The 21,872-nt window shown below is 42.2% G+C and overlaps 1 protein-coding gene across 1 annotated transcript in view; it reads right to left on the bottom strand.

The window, feature by feature from the left end:
- KCNH1 (potassium voltage-gated channel subfamily H member 1) overlaps positions 1–21,872 on the bottom strand; it is a 322,053-nt gene that overhangs the window by 255,245 nt on the left and 44,936 nt on the right. The window contains exon 6 of the mRNA XM_077811958.1: positions 9,679–10,071. Within this exon, the coding sequence (XP_077668084.1) occupies positions 9,679–10,071 (393 nt within the window). The remainder of the gene's footprint in view (positions 1–9,678; positions 10,072–21,872) is intronic.

The raw sequence follows: 21,872 nt of genomic DNA, 5'->3' as shown, positions 1-21,872 counted from the left end.
ACTCCCAGATAATGTGTGTTGCTGATTGCAGCGGAATAAGTCCTCTTGCCATCCAACTGCATCTATAAGGAGATGTGGTGCACAGACTGGCGTATTCACCAGTATTCTCTCCTATCGCTTGGAGAAGAGATCCTTTTCTATTTATTGAGGTGGGGTGGGGGTGGGGGAGGAGAGGATTCCTCTATGTTCCTCTTCCCCGTTCAACAGAAGGCAAAATCAAGCCCAGTGACTGAATTGTGTAATAGCTTCTATGGCAAAGTTCTCTCTTCATCTGGCATTTGTTTACTTAATACTAGATTCATTGATTTCAGTGGGAACAGGAGCAGGCCCCAAATGAAAATAAAAACTAAAGCCTCAGATTTAACAAATTTGCTGCTTCTGCCCTTTCAGCACTGATACAGCAATTGCTCCTGCAGGAAGTCAGCTAGTGGCATTAAGACAATATACATATTTCCTTGAGAAGTTTATTTTGTCATTCAAATCAATGCAGTCATGAAGCAGAACATTTTCAGTTGATCAGAACCACAAGTAATGTCATCAGAGCAATAAGAATAAGGTCCATGGACCAAATTCTGCTCTCAGTTACTCTGGAGAGTAGTGGTATACAGTTATACAGTGGTATAACTCCGATTATTTCAGTGGAGCTTCTCCAGGTTGACAGTGGAGTATCAGAGCAGAGATTGGCTCTAAAAACTTAAGAGTTTTCCCCATTAATTGCTCTTTTACTGCAATCATTTGTTACATGCTGCCCCCTGCAAAAAACACCCAAATCTGGCCCGATAACTAAAATTATTGCAGTTAAATCAGAATAGCCAAAAAATAAACTTGCAACAAAAATAATCAAGTTAGCTCAGTGAGAGGATCCTTGTCATGACGCTACATCCAGCCCGGCCTCATTCTTAAATTCAGATTCCGGCTACAACTCCAGCTGACAAGGTTCTTTCAAACTCTGCTAAACACAGTTTTCCAAACCTTAAAGCTGCAGTAACCACAACAGCAACCGCAATCTGTAAAGTTCCTTATCTGTGTCAATGGTAGTTCTGAGGGCAAACTGATTGTTACATTGGATTCAGTGATTATGGGAGACGTACCTGAGAAGGGAAGGGATAAGTATATGCTAGTATCATGATTTATTCATGTTATACACTATTTGTGTTTGTCAGGAGTGCATGATTCCATTTACCAGGAGATTTTATGCTCAGAACTTTAAAAGTGGGTAAATCCTGTGATTTCCCTATTCACATAAGCCTTCTTTGCTAACATGTACATTAAAGCGATGAATTTACAGAATGGCTATGACATGCCTAATTCAAATTAGAGTTGGTCAATTATATAGCCATATTGCTGCACAGCTTACAGTTGATTAGTTGCTCTGGGTTGCCAATAGCTTGTAGAGATTAACTGAATGGCAATCAAACCATAGGATCTATTCTTGAAGCCCTTAGTCAGCCAATGAGAATCTGCCTGCATCAGGTCTGAGTAAAAGTCTTAAGATTTGAGCTGATAACAGGTAAAAGTGAAAAGATGGTAAATATGAAGGAAGAGCTAAACAATTTTTGAAGAACGTTAACTTCCCCCTAATGTATCAGGATGGAAATTCCACTAGACTTCATTAGAATCATTCAGCTTGTCTTAGGTTACTTCTGATGGTCCCTCTTGGGTTATGCTGGAGGACCATGAGACCAGCAGACCTGTTGCTCAGCTGGAACGTGGGCTTGGAAGGGGTAAATCAGATGAAAGAATGCTTGGACCAAAATTCCAAGTATCTTAAAGCCAACAAGAAATCAGACTGGTAGAAACCATAAATATTCTAGGGGAGTGGAAAAAAATGTCCCCACTTTTTGCATGTGAGAGGGCCTCAATAGAGATTGCCACAATCGCAAAGGTCTGACTGGACCCTGTCTCTTGTGCAGATTTTGAATGTGCAATATTCAATAAAAAGTGGAATTCACCACTCTACAAACACTGCCATATACTTGGTATTCATGAAAGTGAACACTCTATAAAGGAAAAAAGAGTGGCATTACATTTGAAAGAGGGTGTCAAAATGATTGACTGATATGGGGATGGAGAGCTATGGAGTTTTGAGAGGCGGGTTAAGGAGGGAAAGGTTTAAGAGCACAGCAAAGTGGGAGAGCCTTACATCATACTGAATCAGACATTTCTCAAAAGTTCAGAGTTCTAAATGTTTCATTGTATCTCCAGCCATTTTTAAGTGCAGCCATTTTTAGTGCAGCCAGTACCCGTTTCCCAATATACATGCCCAAGAACTGAACTGCAGTTTTCTTTATCCTAGACTATGCCATGTATAATTTGCCTCTTGTGTAAAAACACTCCACAGAAGTTGGGTTAGGAATTGGTTTCCTTTTGCTTAGTTTAGCCACACACTTAGGCCTGGTCTACGCTCACAGCGACACATAGGGTACATGTAGCTACACGCTATGTTGAAAAGCAATCTGCACCCATGTTGTCATGCGTAGCTACATGTGGCAGCGAAAGGCTATGGCCGCAGGGAGCTGCTGGAGTCTTTCTCTGCTGCCTCCCACACTGCCAGAGCCTTTCGCTGCAGGCGAACAGAGAGCAGAGTAGGGTGTGTACCCTAAGGTTCTGGTGTGTCTGTACTTTACTCACCTAAGCAATGCTCACTATCTACACTGCTATTTATACCCAGGCTAGCTGGGCATGCAATGTCTGGACTCTACATGCCGCTGTAAATGTAGACGTGGCCTTAGAGAAGATTCATTTAATTACCACAGTTAACAGACCCACATCCAAAGCACTTTGTTGTTTCCCAGTCAGAAAGGAATCAAACAGGAAAGATGAACAAAACTAGGTAGGAATCTGCTCACACACACCAGTAAATAACTTTAACACTACTTGAAATGTAGCTGCGATAGTCTTTGAAAAGCAACTGTAAGGTTTCAAAGTTAGCAAGATTCCATAAAACTCAGCTGATTTAACGTCTTTTCTTTCCAAACTGACTCCTCTTTGGACCTGTAAGATGGCAACCTTCCTCACCAGCCTGGAGAATTATCAGCTGCATTCAAATCAGTCTTTAGCCCTTGCCTCCAGATTCCATTTGTTGTCCAAACCACCAAACAACTCACAAAAGGAAAACAAACATTTCCAGCTGGAGCTTTCTACCCACACATGGCACCCAGGCTTCCCACCAGGAGTCTCCTGAAATGGTCTCTAAGGAAGGGAGACTACCCCTTCCTGCAGCTTCTCTGTCTCCTCCTTTCCTGCAGTTCTTTATAGGAACACCTGTCCCCACCACTTCTCAGCTGCATCTGATTGGTAAATAGAACTGGCTGGCCCCAGGACTCTTGTCCTTAAAGGGGCAGGCCACCCTGTTACCTGACTATACTTATCACCACCATCTATTCCTTTATCTTCTTCAAGGTCAGGGATTATGTTCTTCCACTTCGTCATTAAAACCCCTTCCTTTGGAAGATAGGTATCTTCTTTGCCTGAATGCTAGATTTTTCTCTAATTCATCTGGCTAGGCAAACGTGAGTTAATTTATATTTAATACATCTTTCCTCACGATTTTTCAGTATGCATATCTCTGTCACCTCAATTCATAAGAGTGATGGATAGTTCTCAATTAAGTCAATGTCAGCCAATAACTGATTATAGTGGCTCATGTTAGTGCAGCTAGAGTTTAAGGCTCTTCAGCACTTCCACTATAAACTCCCTTATTTCAGAGATTTATATGGTGGTGACATGAGTGGATTCCATTCCTACCAGGAGATTTCATGACAGGATCACATGTTACCAGGGTAACAAGTCATTGTTTCCAGTGTCTTATGAAGTTATGGGCTGAAAACTGCATAAGATACAAAGGTCCATGTGAAATTGCTCATGCCACCACTGCAAAAACATGCTTCAGCTTGGCTTTGGCATTTAAGATCTTAGACTGCATTGGTCTTGACAAATTCCTAACAAGGAATCTGTCATAAGTCTATTGAGGGATACAAGACTACTATGTCACTGACTTCTATTTTTGTTAATTCTGGCAACTGAAGCTTCAGCACAAAAAAAGTAACATTATACCCAAATCTATGTGGATTTTCCTTGAGTGGGGAAAAATTTATGGTCAGTCTGAATACTGGCATATGATATTTGGTGCACATTTTCAAGAGAGATCAGTACTATAGGAGATCAGTACTATAGTACTACAACCCCTCATCCTAGGCAAGCTAAACTGGAATCCACTGTACCATCTTAACCTCAGTATGTACTGTTATAAATCTAAGTCTGGCACCATGATGATTCATTAGCCAATGAAAGACTTCCATTATCTGAAGTTCCTTACCAGTTCAAGGAAGGGTTTTGGCTTTTAATTGTAGGAATAACTCGCCAGTGTGGAAAAGACTGGAAAAAAGTTCTCCAATGTTCCTTTTGTGTGGATAAGTTAGTTAATGACAACAAAGTGTTTTAGAGACAAGACATTGTAATAAATCTGTATGGAACTGGAATTTTCATTTTGTTGGACATTTTGTGATTTCAAAGTTTATTTTCATTCCTAATCAGAAAAAACCCAAAGAATTTTGAGATTGCCCACAAAGTGAAAAAAATGGGGGGGGGGGCGGAAATCAGCTCAGATCCATTGAAATATTTTGTTTTATGTTATAATTATAAAATAATATAAAAATTTAAACCAAAAAGCTGATGCCTGCTGCTCTGATAAGAACAGAACAAAACATTTTGACCTTACTGAAACACTTCCCTTCATTTTTTCCCCCAAAGCAAAAAGTTTCCAACCAGCTCTAGTTCTAAATATTCCTATGATGGTGGATCCATCAGTAGCTCTGGGATTGTGTGTTTTATTTTTAAGCTGGGGCAAAAGGGAGTGGGAGAGACATGGTATTAAAAATATTTTATCTAAAACAGTTGATTTGGCACACGCCAATATTTATTTACGTGATCTGGCCTACGTGATCTATCAGTTGTGGCCAAATCTGGCCCAAAAAGAGTTATACAATATTATCCATAGTCAATCTTGCCATCACTAAAAAATAGGGCCACTTATGGTGAATACAGGTGTCAGCTCATGATACCACATGCTGTTCATAGATTTATATATTTCAAAGCCAGAAGATACCATTAGATCATCTGGTCAGACCTACATAACACAGGGCATAGAATTTCACCCAGTTACATCTGTACTGAAACCAATACCTCAAGAATTGTTCTATTATAATTTTTGTGGTATGGGGCCATCGGGATCTCAGAGCATAACACTGCACAGATTCCAGTGCACCAAAAAAAAATCCCAGTTTATTAATACCAAGAAAACCAAACAATGTAAGGACAAAATAAAAGCTCACTATCACACTTCTCTACCAACACATGATTTTGACAGTATGCAAGCATGAATTGTAGAAACCCAAACTCTTGCATACAAACAGACATGGACGCCAAATGCTTTTAATGCTAAAATGCAAACATGAGCACCTCCAGCCTTCCTCCACAAGAAGATTCAAGAGCTAAATGACTCCAAGTGTCATAGTTAACTGAAGAGAGCCAACAGGTCTGTGGAGCAGTAAGGTACAAAGTGTTTCACGCATCAGATTCAGATGAGGCACCTCATAAATCAATCCTTTATGTACATCACATGAATTATGGCATTTTTAAGAAAAAATTGGCTTGTCAAGCTAGTTCGTTACTGACATCCATCTTTCTTTACAAAGAATGATTAGATACAGATGAAATTACTCAGCTTTCACCTGCTCTGATGAAGCCAAATAAGGATTCTGTTCTCTCTTACTACAGTCAACACAGGGAAACACTGAAGGAGTAAAATATGATTTTATAGTCTTCACCTCATTTTATTAACATGTTTGAAGGGTCATTCCCTATGGCAGGGGCATGCTCTGTTCCTGCCTCTTTCCAGAGGAACAAACTATTGAGACCATCAGGTAAAGCAGCCAGTGATTTATTTACAAATTTGTTCTCACCACCTATACAGGTTGTGCATCAGCTTGAACAGAATCCTGGGGCTCTATGGCCTTTGAGCCCAGCAGGGTAGAGAGATCTCCTATATCCTTCACTCTACCGGTGACAGCTCTTTCTCTTTCCCCCTTTGCACCTCCTTCCTGTGTGTGTGTGTGTGTGTGTGTGTGTGTGTGTGTGTGTGTGTGTGTGTGTGTGTGTGTGTGTGTGTGTGTGTGTGTGTGTGTGTGTGTGTGCGCGCGCGCACACCTTCCAAGTTAATGAGGTAATTAGTTTTTAACTCTCTCCAGCCTATTTCAATCAATTTGGCCTCCTTCCCATATTCAAGCATGAAAGGGGCAGCTAATGGAAGTTGCAGTGATCAGAGTGCTGGATCAGCAGCTGTTGTCCAGCACTCTGTCACATTTCCCTTCTGGCAATATTACATTATGATTTTTTATTAAAGTATTTACCGTAAGGCTAAAAAAGGCAACCTTTCCGATGTAAAAGTTGTTTCCTCAAAGCAGTTGGAGCAGCCTAGTGAATCTAGCCTTTAGAGTCCAGTGAAGATTCCTTGTATTACTTCAGTTTCACACCAGTGCGTATCAGAACCTAGAGAAGTCATCAAGCCTGAAGGAAGTGGAACTGATGTAACAACAAGCCATGTAGAAGAGCTGTAATAAGGCATGAGTTACAGCAACTTAGTCTCTCTCTCTAGACTCAGACTTCCTGAATTTGGCCCTTCAAAGAGATGGATTGTCTTTATCTCTCCTCTGAAGCAGTTCATAGTGAAATGGACAACAAATATTGGGCCAGATCCTCAGTTGGTGTAAATTGTCATAGCTCCATTGATCATAATGGAGCTCTGACAATTCACACCAGCTGAGGATTTGCCCTAGTCAATCTACATTGATTTACACCAACTAAGGATCTGGCCCCATTAGGGGAAGTAATGGTGAACAGCATTAGAATAACAGAATCAAGAACAGCATGTTTTCTTTGCTTGCATGGGATAACTAGAATGACCAGGAATAACACTATTGTACTTTTCTGATTAAGAAACTATTGAAGAACCATAGAATAATTACAGTATGAACCAGTTGTTCCCTTTGAATGACAGCTTTATCCTAAGAATCTGAAAAACCAAGTTCCAAGTATAACAATAATAATCACTTCAGAAAATCATTGCAGTAACTATGTACCTATCTCTGTTCACTTAAAGGCTTTTCATTTCAGTGTAATGGCCTCTAGCATGGACATTCACACCTGGGTGTGTTCTGTATGTCATCCTGACAGAATCAGACTCAGGTTATCAAGAGCCTGTCCAGCAGGATCAAGAATGATTTGCTACTGTTCTAGGAACGTAAAGAAAGTTGACTCTAGTTGTTTGATTTTGTTTTTTTAAACTCTACTGTAGACACCACACAAATATATAAACTCTACTGTAGATGCCAGCTGTTGATCACTTGATCAATCCTTCTATTGCTTTATGAGTACCATGATTATCTACAACAGCAAAATGTCAGTCTTTCACATAAATCTTCCCTTTGGCACAATTTGGGACAAACAAATATTTAAGGACAGGGCTTACAAAGTTTTGGGGGTGATTTCACTTGTGTTAATTCAGTCTGTGGCTCTATATAAAACAAAAATCTATCTTCAGGGAATTAAATCTCACATAACATTACATTTGCTTCACTGCACTTAATAGTTTGCCTAGCTATCCCCAGCCAAAGTGAAAAACAAATATTTTACATGGATCTAATGAGACGAACAATGCTTCGTTCTCACAGCTTTTTTTGTTTAATTATACAAGAAGTAAAATGTTTTTTTGGTATTATCCAGATATTTCATTGGACATTATTTTAAGGAATGTCCTGATTTCAGGACACAGATTGGTCACACTTTACATTAAGGTCATGTTTATAAATGGATTATAAAGGATGAATAAACGATTAATAGGTGTTAGAAGTATTTTACAGGCATGAGTAGTTTTGTAAAGGGACCTTTCAATGCAACAAAAATAAGTCTACTCACAGGACTACAGACTGACAATTTGCTGTTTTATTTAGCTGCATCACAACAGGAGGAGGGTGGGGGAAGTCCCACTAAATAAGGGAAGGGGGGAGCATGACTCCAACACATAATATATTGAGTAATCCTGTTAACCTCATGATGACCACTTTACTAAAAGTACTGTGTCTCACAGCTGGTTATAAGCACATCACTAGATGGTGTTATAGATGGTTATAAGTAAGGCTAAGATTTTGTCATGGTTATTTTTAGTAAAAGTCATGGACAGCTCACGGTCAATAAACAAAAATTCATGGAAGCCATGACCTGTCTGTGACTTGCTGATGTGGCTCCATGATTTCCCTCTACCACCGTGGTGGCTGGGAGCTGTGGGGGTCCCCCTCACCCATGGTGGCTGGGAGTTGCAGGGTGACTATATTTCCCAAAGAGAAAAATGGGACATCCCAGCCGCTCACCCGAGGCACCCCCCTGTCACCCACAAGGCTATTGCCTGTCGCTGGAACCCTGAGGAGGGCCCCCGCAGGAGTCTGTCACCTGTTGCTGGAACGTTGCAGGGGGGCTCCCTGTCGCTTGTTGCTGCTGTCATCTGTCGTTGGGACCCTGCCAGGGCCCCACTGGTTGTCAGCTCCAGAGTCCTGCAGCCCCTGGGGCTGAAGCATGAAGAATGTCAGGGAGGTCTCTGGAAGTCACAGATTCCGTGACTTCCATGACCTCCGTGACATAAACGTAGCCTTAGTTATAAGCAACCTGTTGGACTCATCTATACTAATTGATTAACCATTTATTAAGATATTTGTTATTTAACCACCCTTTATAAACTATTTGCACATGTGACTTTAACATAAAAGGCGATTAGTCTAGTCTCAATGCAGTCTAGTCTAAATGACTAAAAGTAAAACTGTTAAAGCTACAACCTATCCCCCTAGTTTAAGTCATTGGTGGGATTAGCCCAGGGGAATGTCTGTGCTCCCCAGCTGTCTTGTGGCTAGCCCTGAAGAAGGTGAGCAAGGAGGGAGGGAAGGTTCCATGATCCCTCTCTTCTGCCCCTTCTAGACTGTAAGTCATCAAAACGAGCTGGAAAATGGTAGTTTCAGATTAATGTTTGGTATGCCATGTCTTCCAAACTGTGGTGCATGGAGCAACCGTAGTCTGCAAGGAGCTTGCTAGCCATATCATGCTGGCTGTCCTCCTCCTTTCTGGCTACTACATCAAATTAAAGACAGCTGGATAAAACCAGTGAATACCCTCCTGATCTTACTTTCTCCTATAAAAATTACCACTAATTGCCAAAGAGATGTTATTCGATCACCCATGGGAGGAAATATGGCCAGCAACCACGGCTGTTGCCCTGAGCACCAACTTCTAGGGGCACTACATTACTTGCCTTTTTTTTTTTTAAATTTTATTTTTGGGGCATACACACTTGGCTGGTTCATTCACGACAGGGGACCAAAATGGTTTTCCACCCTGGGTGGCAACACATCTAGGCCCAGCCCTGGGACAGGAGGTGGTGTGTGCAAGACAATATCTACATTACGTTGCATAGCTATGAATAAGCAGCAGCAATTGCTGTGGACAGCTACTAAAGGGAGACATGCTCACACCATATGCCAGCATATTTACAAGTATTCATTCCTTATTTTTGGGGGGGAGGCAAACATTAAAAGAAAAAAAATAAAGCCCTGGAAATGAGCTTGGTATACTAACCTCATCAACATTCTCAAATGCATTGATGACGTCGTATGGCAAGCATGAAAGCAGATCAATCACAAACCAGGTCTTCAGGTAGTTCATGCGGATCAGCTTGGGGTCTGAGATCACCTCTCCGGCTGGCCCAACGAAGGTGGTATGGAAATTAAGCACAATGTCTACTAAAAAAATGACATCTACAATGCTATCTATCACCAGCCAGGCCACGTTGTTCTGTTTGGTTTTAAAGGAGACGTTGTAAGGGACCAAAATAGCAGTGTAGAAGGTTAAAATCAGGATGATCCAGTCCCAGGTGGTCTTGAAAACACAATAATGTAAAATGATATGTGGAGGAGTCTTTGGTGCCTCTTGTTTGTACTGTGGAAGGATTTCAGAGCCCAGCTGCAGTACCTGGAACGACAGATATTTCAGAAAAAGGGAAATATTTTTCATTTTTTTGATTATTGAGCTCAACAAAACGTTTCACAGAAATAGTGCCTATTACAAAATCCTGCGACTCCTTTAAACACTAAAGAGCTGCAAGTACAGTACAACAGAATCCTTTTAAATTAACCGGTTGCCTCTACATCCTTTCACTATTTGTTTTTATGGTGTTGTAGCTTCCTGTTTGCATTATGGTAGCAATTTGATGCCAACCCCAGATCGGGGTCCATCACAGGGCATGTGTGTCCCATAGCACCCCCTGCTGGCCAAGCATGGCTCCTGCCAGTGCTCTACCTCATTTTCTCATCCATAGGGTTTTGTCTCTCTGCCACAGAATAGACGTGGTTCAGTCTAGGTCACTTTCAAAGGTCAGTGCACACAACTCCAAACAATCCAAAAGTACTTTTGCCCCACTTTGGTTCCCCTTCTGAGCACTTTCTGGGCTCCCTTTAAGTCTCCCTGCTCTAGGATGGAGCATGCTTCCCTGTCCCTTCACAGTCTTGGCTCCTCTTGGAGCTACCTTTCTATCTCCCTTACTCAGACGTAGGATGCTCACTGCTTCCCTGGAGTCCTTCCAGACCCTCCCACAAGAGCCCAACTTGTTTCCTGTGGTTCTTCCTTCAAACAGAGTTTTCTCAGCTCTCCCATGAGATCCAGATGTTTCAGGGTGTCACCTGACCCCAATTAGTCCAGTCCTCTTAGGCTGGGAGGCAGCTACCTATGGCACAGGTAGGGCTAATGGAACAGAGCTGGCTAGCCTAGACTTCTTAGACCTTAAGGGTATGTCTGCACTGCCACTGGGAGTGAGCTTCCTGCCCAGGTAGATGGACTCGCACTAGTGGGGCTTGAGCTACCTCACTAAAAACAGCAGCGCAGGCATTGCAGGTATGGTGGAGACTCAGGCTAGCCACACGAGCATAGACCCAGGGGATTGGGTCGGCGTGAGAGCCTGAGCTCCAGCCTGAGCCGCAATGTCCATGCTGCTGTTTTTAGCGCACCAGCTCAAACCCCACTAGCGTGAATGTGTCTACCCTGGCTGGGGGGGCTGGCTCCCAGCTGCAATATAGACTTACCCTAAGGGGCAGACCTTCCTGTTACAGGGCCCCATTGCATGAGGCACTGAAAACATACATAGCAAGAGACGGATTCTGTCCTGAAGAGTTTACAGTCTAAATAGACAGGACAGACAAGGGTGGGAAGGGAAGCAGAGGCAAGGAGTTACTTGCACAAGGTCACTGGCAAAACCAGGAATAATACCTAGCTCTCCTTATTCACAGCCCAGTGCCACAACCACTGGACCACACTGCCTCTGAATGCTGTTGATTTAATTCTCGGCTATACTGATGCTATGATGTGGCATGAATTAATTGGACTTTGTTGTGCTACTTTGTGGGGCATAAGAGTAAACTCACTTTGCTTTCAACACCACAAAATTGTACCATTAGCCCAGTAAATTATGCCAGCTTTTAACTTTCACTTTCCATTAAAATAATTCAGACATCAGGAGTACTGAATATCTGAAGACCTAGGATCTGATTCTGACCTCATATAGGCCCAAATTCAACAAAGCACTTAAGCAAAGGCTTAACTTTAAGCATGCGCTTAAAACTCATTGACCACACTCTTAGCTTGAAGTTAAGTCCTTTTTGGAATTGGGCCTTGGATTGGTTTTACCCAGTGTAACTTCACTGCCTTCATTAGGCCTGATTAATACACTGGAATAACTGAATAGAATCATGTCTGGAAGGTTTTGGACCTGATGTTCATCTCACGCTAGTGTAAATCAGGAGTGACTCCATGTAAGTCAATGGACGCACACAGGCATGAAACCGGAGTGAGATCAGAATCAGGCCCTTACACTTTTTCCTCAAATAAAAAATGTGAAGGCTTGCATTGGCTCAGTGATAGGAGAAAATTGAGAGGAAGATAAAGGCATTGCCAGAGGGAGGTGAGTCAATGCCAAACAAGTGGCATCTGGGAAAGCTTTTTAGATCTTCCATTTTTTTTCATGTTTACTATAGCATGGCCATTAATTTGCTTTGGAGAATGGGGAAAGGGAAAATAAATCGCTGCCACCTGTAGGACGAGATCAGACAATATGCCCTCACAGGAGTTATCCGCATATCAGCTTTTTAATATCATTTATATGCAGACTTTTATTTGCAGACTTTGCTGAACCTTTTAAAATGATCTTTTGTGAGCTGATGGCTATTTCCAACAGATTAAACTGAAAGGAAAAAAGGAGAATAATCAGCTCTTAGATTCTGTCTTTATAAGCATCCTAGGGCCTGATTCTTTGTTCTTCTGCACCTTTTATGGTCATTTACACCTGTGCAGAGTGAGTGCAAAACAGCACCACACTAGAATGATAGCATTTCACACTCATTTTGCACAGATGTAAATGACCGTGTGAGGTGCAAGGCTGTGGAAAATCAGGCCTGATGATTGTCAGAATCCAACATTTTCTCCAGGAGGGGGCAGCAAGAGCTGATCAGAGCCATAGATAGATTACTCCTGGGGGAATTATGCGCCACTGCACGTGTGCAGAATTCATTTCCCCGGTAGATTTCTTTGCTTACACACAGAAAAATGACAGGGAAACAAAGGGAAGCTGCAAGAGCAATCACACATCACTCTCTAGCAGTGCAGGTACATTGCCAGAGTGGCCGGCGGAGAGGTAAATCACCGCAGGACTAGCCCCCACATCCAGACCCCCATGCCACTGACCCCCAACTATCTGCCCAGACCCGCACCCCACCAATCCCCACTCCCCAGCATCCAGACCCTCCCCCCCACGCTGAGACCCCCATGCCCAGACCCTTCCGCTGAGCCCCAACCACTTTCACCTGGAAGCCCCTGCAGGGTCCTATTGTGCTGCACCTGAAACCCCCACACCCAATGATCCTCTGTGCATCCAGATCCCCCCCACTTCTAAACCCCCCACTGAGCTGCCTGCACCCAGATTATCCCACACAGAATCCTCTCACACTGAGCCCCTCCACATTTGGATCCTGCCTGGTTCAGCCTGCCTGCCCCACACCTGGTACACCAGGCACAGAGGGGCAGGGCCCCAGGGTGTTTCTGGGGCAGGCCCTGGCCTTGTGCTGTGTCAGGGTCAGATGCAGTATCACCACTGAGTCTGTATCCGGTGGATGCGGAGCCAAGGAGGCTGCAGGGTGATCTCCCACCTTTGTACAGCCTGTGCTCCCCATTGCCATGCTGGACCCTCTGCATTTATTTATTGACAAATAAAACTTGCAGAATTTTAAAATATTATGTGCAGAGCTTTTAATTTTTTGGCGCAGAATGCCCCCCGAAGTAATAGATTTGCAGACTGCGTACACCCAAGATCAAACAGAGAATCATCAACAATCCAGAACAATATGAAAAATGTAGGCAAATGTGACCTCCTATGCTGAACTTAGTTTCCAGAAACAGCCGCAAAACAGAGGGTCAACGTGTGAGGCTGTAATTAGAATCCTAATAGAGCACTCCAGGCTAGGATTTGGTCCTGGCTATCACAAAGCATTCCTGGAGCCATATCCTGCCAGCCCTGGACCTTATTCATCCAGTGCTCCATGCGACAGAAAATCTGCCCTTGGGTGGTTAGAGAAGCTTGAGGTGATGCGAGGTGGCAATAACCCCCTCTCTATCAAGAGGCTGCAGCCAACCACTGCCATCCCCCCAAAAGTATGTGGTACTGGCTGGAACAGCGGCTTGGGCAAGTGCCCATGGATGAACTGATTCAAAACATCCCTTTGAACCACTGTGGGTGAATCCAACTATTGGCTTCAATGGGAGTCTGCATAGAAGTAATGGTAATATATAGTCCCAAGTCTGAAATGCAGTCTGAGGGGCAAGCGGACTCATCCAGACTACTCATCCATTGCAATAATTGGTCAGCATGCACTTCCCATCTCTGACAATAGCAGGTATCACCCAGAGTGACATTCTGCAGGTCAGTTAAGTAGATTTTAGTTATAATACTTAATGGTCCCAGCCACTGCTAGAACATTTTTACCACCTCTTAAATGCAGGGCAAAACCGCAGTTGCCTCTTGTAACATGCTGCTGAGGATACCCAGAGCTGTGAGCCACTGTGTGACCTCTCTGCCTACACAAGGGAGAGTTTTGCTGGTGATTAGATTGTGTCTCACTTTCCTGCCACACCAGTTTGTCTTCCTCACCAGCAAACTCCTCAATAATCTCCCAGCCTAGCAGGTAACTATCAGTGAACTCTAGCCTCCAAGCTCCTCAGAGATGCTTCTCTGCAATGTACAGCCCCTACCACTGTGCTTTCACAAAATATATTAAGTTTGTGCTCTGCTGACTTGTCAATACATCACAGCTTATTCATTTAACTGGGGGTAAAACACACCCTTCCCTTCAAATACAGCACCGAATTGGTTTATAGTAAAAATATAGGTTTCAGAGTAGCAGCTGTGTTAGTCTGTATTCGCAAAAAGAAAAGGAGTACTTGTGGCACCTTAGAGACCAACAAATTTATTTGAGCATAAGCTTTCATGAGCTACAGCTTATGCTCAAATAAATTTGTTAGTCTCTAACGTGCCACAAGTACTCCTTTTCTTTTTAGTAAAAATATAATAAGTTTGTTAACAAAAGACCATGGATTAAGTGATACCAAATAAAAGAGATAAAACCAGAAATGGTTACAAGCAAATAAAAGTGAAAACACACATCTAAAAGTCTAAAATTTAAACTCAACAAGCTACAGCCTTGGTTCAAGGTCTATTTCTTACCAATCTTTTTATTTCCAGCCATGGCTGACCCTCTCTCAGTCAGGACTTTCCACAGAAGAACAAGGTGCTGGGTTTCCTTTGTCTTTCTAGGTGAAAGATCTTTGCTTAAGCAGGTTTCTCACCTATGTTTAGTTTCCTGAGACTTCAACCCTCTTGGCTGAAGGGCCCATATTTCTCATCTTGCAACAGGTCTGGCCCCTTGTGTCTGTCCAGCAATGGATACCAAGATGGTGTCTTCTCTCTCCTTCGATCTTCCTAAACTCACACTTTTGTCCCCAGACTCAGGATGATCTCATGCTGTTCTTCCCTTCCTGTGGGATTCCCATCCCCCTAATGATTCATGTGAATTGGGCTTCCATTGTTTTAATTCTACTAATCTTAATTTATATATAAGACAGGTAGGTAGCTGTCTTCCTTCCTGTCTGGGAGAAAAACTGATTCTCTCCTTTTGGTCACAGACTTTAAAGCATAGTATTAGTGAGTAACCGTAATTCCTCATCTAGTGTTAATACATATATTTCACAATGATATTAATCACCATTGTCACCAGTTCACATATGATCATTTGTATTTAAAATGGGTCATGGAAGTTGTGACAGTAGTGAGTTGGGGTCCACTGGCCTAGTTAGACCAGCTGAAACTCACTGGTACATGTCAGGTAGTTCCTGGCCATCTGGCACTGAGGTGCTCTTGGGGGTCATACTACTTATGCCATCAAAAGGTCTTTGGAGACTAGGATTGTCATTTTTGGCATACATCTACGTTAATCTCTATCAACATTGTTACTTTAATATAGCCACAGGCAGACATTCTGACAACCATCCTGACAACCACCTTTTAAATCTGGAAATATACACATGAATCTTGACAGTGAAAAACCCTGAAAACTAAAAATAACTTGTCCTTAGTATGAGTAAACTATATTTTAGAATTTAGGTTCTACAGGTGAAATTTTCAAATCCACTCAGAAGGGCCTAATCCTGAGACCATGAAACTCAATGGTAAAACCGCCAACTCTTAATTAACACTAAGAAAATCTTGCTTTATGTAAATTAGAAAAACACTGTCTGGAAGCTTACTCATGTATTCACATAGGTATATGTATGATAGAAACAAAGAAAGGTAAGATCTATCTGTATCTGGCCTAGAAACTAAGGGCCAAATTCTGGTCCCAGTTACTCTGATGTATATCAGAAGTAACTTCAGTAAAGTCAGTGAAGTTACACTGATGCACAACTGAATTAAGTGTAAGGAGAATCAGACCTTGAGGCTCAAGTCATTATGAAGATATACAACTTGACTGCTTTAGTTTCTTAAATGTTATCAACAATCAACAGAATTACTCTACCTTTATATATGAGAGGCCCAATGACTGCAGCATAGAAAATAAGAGGATTTAAGTCTGTCTTCCTTTTTGTTTTGTAGATCATGCTATTCTGCACTGAACTGAAAGGCTCACGGCTTAGTAATAGATATTTCACCTCTAGGTCTCCAGTTCAAATCTAGTCCAGGTTGAAAAGGACCAAATATAGCTAACAACTGGTAGCTACTTGACCTGTTTAAATTAGTAGTTAGTCTCAGCTTTAGCTGAGCTCCTCACAGAGATATGTGCATGTTGCAAACACCATCAGCACATCTGGGGTCTTGTTGCCATTCTCAGAAGGAAATCCAAAGCCAGAGACTGAACTATCATCTCACCCATAGAGAGGGAGGCAGAGGAGTAGGTCAGCTTGTACTGTGCTCTACCTGTTCTGTAGATAACCAACTTGACTTCTGTCTCTGGAGCTGCCAACCTGGGAACTTTCACAGGCACCAAACTTTTTTTTTTAAAATTGGAGGAGGAATAAACCCTCTAATGAACCTGACTGTTCTAAATGAGTCATCACAGGGTTGCTTTTGTCATTAAGCACTAGCAGCGTGCCCAGCACTGCAGAAAAAACACAGAGAAAGACCCAAGAAGATTACGACCGAAGGGCTAGGTTTTGCCTGGCAGCTGTGTAGGTGTATGGAAAACTGGGAAGAGCTGTTTCCCCGCCTTGAGCCCCTGACATGAGGGGTGACACACAGCCCAGCTGCTCCTTCATAATGCCTCCAAGAATGTAAATCACCCCCAAAGGGGCATAAAAGAGCAGGGCCTTGTTCCCACATCCTCTGCACCAGCCAGCAAAGCTAGCCAAGCACCGAGAGAGGCACATGCTACACCAGCTTAAAGGGTGGTGTACTGGAATGCTCTCCCCGCGCATCTGTGAGCTCTGGAAAGGATTGTGCCACCCTGAAGCACAATCCTCTTTGGAGCACCCACCTGGGAGATGTGCCCCAAGACCTGTGGCGGTTACCAGCCTATGTGTACCAATTCCGTTCCAGCTAGTAGCCATGCATTTCTGCTCCTGGGCAGGGGGCGGGGGGAGAAGAAGATGACCAGAAAAGGAACTATGGAGAAAATGTAAGCAACTGATGTTGGTTGCAATCCAAAACATGTAATAAGTAAATACCTCATTACTATCAGAACTAGAAGCCTAAATAAGTGAAACCAACCTATTTTAGGAGGGTTTTTTTTCCATTTTGTGTTTATAGCGCAATAAAAGAATTATTTATTTCAGAAAGTTATTAATAGCAGTATTGCCCCAATTATTTAGGATTCATCTGCTACTACTATAGTACTATCTGTGTTTATTATTTTTGGTAACAATGCCTGATGTTTTAATAGCTCTTTAAAGCCATAGATTATTATTTAGAGTGGAGAAGTGACAATTTTCATCAAAGTTTTGCCAGGCTGTATTAATATTTTTAACATATCACAAAATACAAATATTTATACCACAGACTTGTTACAGAAATGGGGATTGTGTCAACAGTCAGTACTCAAAGTTAATCAACAAGCTGCCACTGTAATTTGTTTTAAGGTCTTTTATGATTGAAAAAAAAAATCGATCATTTGCAGCCACATCTCCCTTTTGTATTCATTCGCACTCTCACACACAAACACAACCCTGGTGGGCAAAGAGTCCATGTTCTAAGTTTCAATTTGAAGTAGATATTGAGTTATAAGGCCCTGAAAAGGAAGGTTGACAATGGAAATGCTGGTATACCCTTTATTAAGCAGTGCTGCCAAGAGCCACTATAAATTTAACTACTTTTATAGCTTATACCTATTCCGTTTTTAATTGTGACATAATCTTGTGAACACAGAACTCCATGGCAAATGTACAGAATAAATCAGCCAATAGCATCAGTACAGAGAACACGTACAGTGCCCAACGGCCAGGGACAAAGGCTCGTAAGTCAGCTGCGGGGTGGTCAAATTGTAAAAGGGTACTGATTAGTTTATATTCCATTGCAACTTCATTACGTCTCTTTCAAAATCATAGCACGTCTTAGCATTTAGTATACATTTCGGAGTTTTCCATATTAAAAATGTATGCTTGCCATGGCCAGAGAAATCTAAACTTGTTACTATCTGGCAGCTGTTCAGTGGCCCATGCGAAATGAATCGGTGGTCTCAACTTAGCGCATGGTGAATGAGTGTCCACATCATACCACCAGTGTCACAGCACAAACTGTCACTCTCAGTAGAGAGGCCAAGAACAGAATGGGCATGAAGACAGAATTATCCTCTCAGGGTCATACTGATAGAGGGTAGAAGCTTACACTGACATTTCCCACACTTTACCTGCTCAGTGGATAAACAAAGGCCTTTTGCAATCAAGCACCTTTCTTGAACTCAGTTAATTTACAAGATATTACTCCAATAAATACAGAGACTTCGAGAGCAAATACCACTGACAGTCAGTAGAGAAAAAAGGATGAATTTTTAACTTGAATTTAATACTCTAATCCGGCTGAAGTTTATTCAGAGCGGTAGAAAAGCTCTCACATAAGGCTTGCAAATACATTGTCTCATGTCCAGAATAGTCCAGACACTTTTATAGAACAAGAAGGCTACCAAGCTAGACCCAACCAACCACTCTAAGTAAAGAAAAATGGTCCTGCTTCTGATTACACATACCCAGCTTTTACTCTGGTCTAATGCCTTTGGCTTCAGTACAGTTACTCCCAATATACAATGATGTAAATGAGATCAGAATCAGACCCAATGACCACTTTAAAACAATGAGTGCAATATTCAAGTGGCAATTAAAGGAACTCATTCCACACATGTAAAATAAGTTCCTGCCCTTTATTAGTAGAAACGAACCTGCCATCTGCACCAGTGCAAAGTCTTATTGAACACATTATCCACTCATTGAGTTCATTGGAGCAACTGTGAATTGACATCATGAGGCAATGATCCCTAGTGGACAGAACACTCAGCTAGGACGCAGGACACCTAGGTTCTGTTCCTGGCACTGCCATTGGCCTGCTGGGTGATACTGAGCAGGCTTTTAACCTCTGTACCTCAGTTTCCCTACCTGTAAAATGGGGATGATGCTCATCTCCTTTGTAAACTGCTTTTAGCTGTACCAGTGAAAAGTGCTATATAACAGCTAGATATTATTATTATTAAATGAAATCAGAAACTGGTCTTGTGTTTCTAAGTTCTAGCATGCACTGGAAAAAGGAAAACATTTGAAATGAAGGAAAGAATGATTGATGATAGGTCTTGAAGTTCTTTAGAGGTGTGTGAAGAAGGCAGAGGTGGGGAGGAGAGTTGCCCAGAATTCTGCCGTACCTAAGCTACCAGAAGGCGAATGCTTTCCCAGCAGTGCCAGCCATATAGGACGACTACTGAAATCAGGTTTTCATTCTTGATTAACTGAGTGCAGAGAAGACACAAAGACGGAATACACAAGCTCCGTAGTCTGCATTGCCACAGCCACATACATGTGCCTTTTCAGGCTCATGTTAAGTTACGGTGCAGATATTGGCCAGGAGCTCACCTGTTTTTCATAGGGATCATGACACATATTGGAGTAGGTTCTCAGAGGTGCTGAGTACCCACACCTCCCACAGAGACCATTAAGCAATGACAGATTTAGCTACACTAAAGTCTTATCTACACCAAGACATTTTGTACCTGTTGTCAGCAATTGTGGCAATTTCCTTGGTACAGACAACCAACCCATATGGCTGGTTGAAGTGCTTGGGTATATTGGGCTAACCCATTTTCAAGACCACATCAGGAAGACCTTCTCTAAACTGTTGTCATCACCAGTGCAGCTTCACCTGTTGCTGACAATGGATGCTGAATGTTCTCGTGTAGGCAAAGCCCATGAACCCACTGCATGATGTTTGCGACTGTCTCTCCCTCTAGTGGCTGGAGCCCTACCAAGGGGGTACAAACCCTTATGCTGGTAATACTTCCTCCTTGAGTTCAGATGGAAAAGATGGTTGTAAGTTCTATACCCACCCATCTGCACTGAACACAGCCCACCTAACGCTTGACCTTTTCATGATGCCATTTGATCCTCTTTCAAATCCTTGCCTGACACTCGGCCTCCTTAATTATTTATAGGATCAACTAAATAGTGTCCTTTGCTTCCCTAAACTGTTTTCAGCATTGCTATGTGCAGTTATGCAGCTGGTTCTGTCCACTCTATCATGTATAGTTTATAATCAGTCTAAAAGATTTCAGGATCCTATTGGCCAAAAAGCAACTTGTAAATGACTTCCGTGGGAGTTGGGTCAGACTCTTACATGGGTACAATTCCAAATTATATGAAGGAGAGTTGCATCCTTGAGGGCAGAATTGGGCTGCAGGAGTTGGATATATTTTTAAGACTGAGAGCACAATATTGGAAGCGTGCACTACTGTAGACATCAATGATGAATGGCAGCAGAGTTGGGTTTTTCCCCCACATAATAAAGCTGTGCACTCAACATGGGCCCCAGCTGCTGAAAGACACTTAAGATTTCTCCCTCCTTTTTTGTCATAATGATATTGTGGAGTTAACAGGAGTAAGGAAATTATTGTGCAGAATTTCAACCATTTTACTTACAGAATTGTCTTTCTAAATTAAATTAATTCCAGTAGGAGTAGACACAAATATATTTGGGCAATCTCAGGCCCTGCAAGTGAGTGAAAGGGCCACAGAACCAATTACAGACTGAGTGACCTTCTGAAGCTCCCACACAGCAAAAGCAGCGTGGTCTAATTGGTAAGGCACTGGCGTTGGAGTTAGGCGTGCTGGGTTTTCATCTCAGTTCTACATCTGACAAGCTAGGTAATTTTGAGCAAAATCACTTCACTTCTCGGTGATTCAGTTCCACATCCTGTAAAATGGGGATAAAGATCTATACCTTCCCTTATAATTGGCTATGAGATCTACAGATAACAATCACTATATGAGAGCTAACAAGCATAGTTTATATCGGATAAATATTAAAAACACCTGCCAGCCTCCTGAACTCTTTTACTGTAAGAGATTCCGATGAATGAGTGAGGTTCATGTGTGGAACCTGATGGAAAATGACAATCCCTTTTCAAGTGTATTCCTAAATTACCCCAGAATTTATATGCCGAATTTTGGCCCAGAATAATTTTTTACAACCGATTCATAAACCCCTCAAAATAAGGGGCCTTTAATGAAACACCAACAGAGTTAGCAGTCATAGTGACTTTTACTATCATTACTTTGCAATCACATTGCATTTGGACTTCTCTAGCTTCCTAAAAGAAAAATATTATTAGGTTCCAATGTTGCAAGAAACTACGTCCCTTCTGGGAGTCACTGGCCATCTCATTAAGGGTGCTTAGCACCTTGCAGACTGTCTCTCTTAATGTGGTTCTGCTCCTGGGAAAGCTTCCATAAAGTGAGTGGATGGCTACAATATTGATCAACAGCAACAAGAGAAGACATCTGACTTCTGAAGACCACAAATCCTCAGATCCAGCTTCCTCCTAGATGTTCTCCCAGCCCTTTCTACACTGACAGTCCTCAGCCAATAGGTATTTCCTAGGCTTCTCTGCTGTACTACCCATAGCTTTTCCCACCCCAGTTATGCTCACATGAGCACTCATAAATCCTAGTGAACTTTGAGATCCTTGGAAGAAAGGCAACATATAAGTGAA

Source organism: Eretmochelys imbricata, chromosome 3 (genome assembly GCF_965152235.1).
Source record: "Eretmochelys imbricata isolate rEreImb1 chromosome 3, rEreImb1.hap1, whole genome shotgun sequence".
Classification (NCBI taxonomy): domain Eukaryota; kingdom Metazoa; phylum Chordata; order Testudines; family Cheloniidae; genus Eretmochelys; species Eretmochelys imbricata.
Note: the sequence above shows the minus strand (reverse complement) of the source record. Positions and strands in the feature narration are given on the sequence as shown.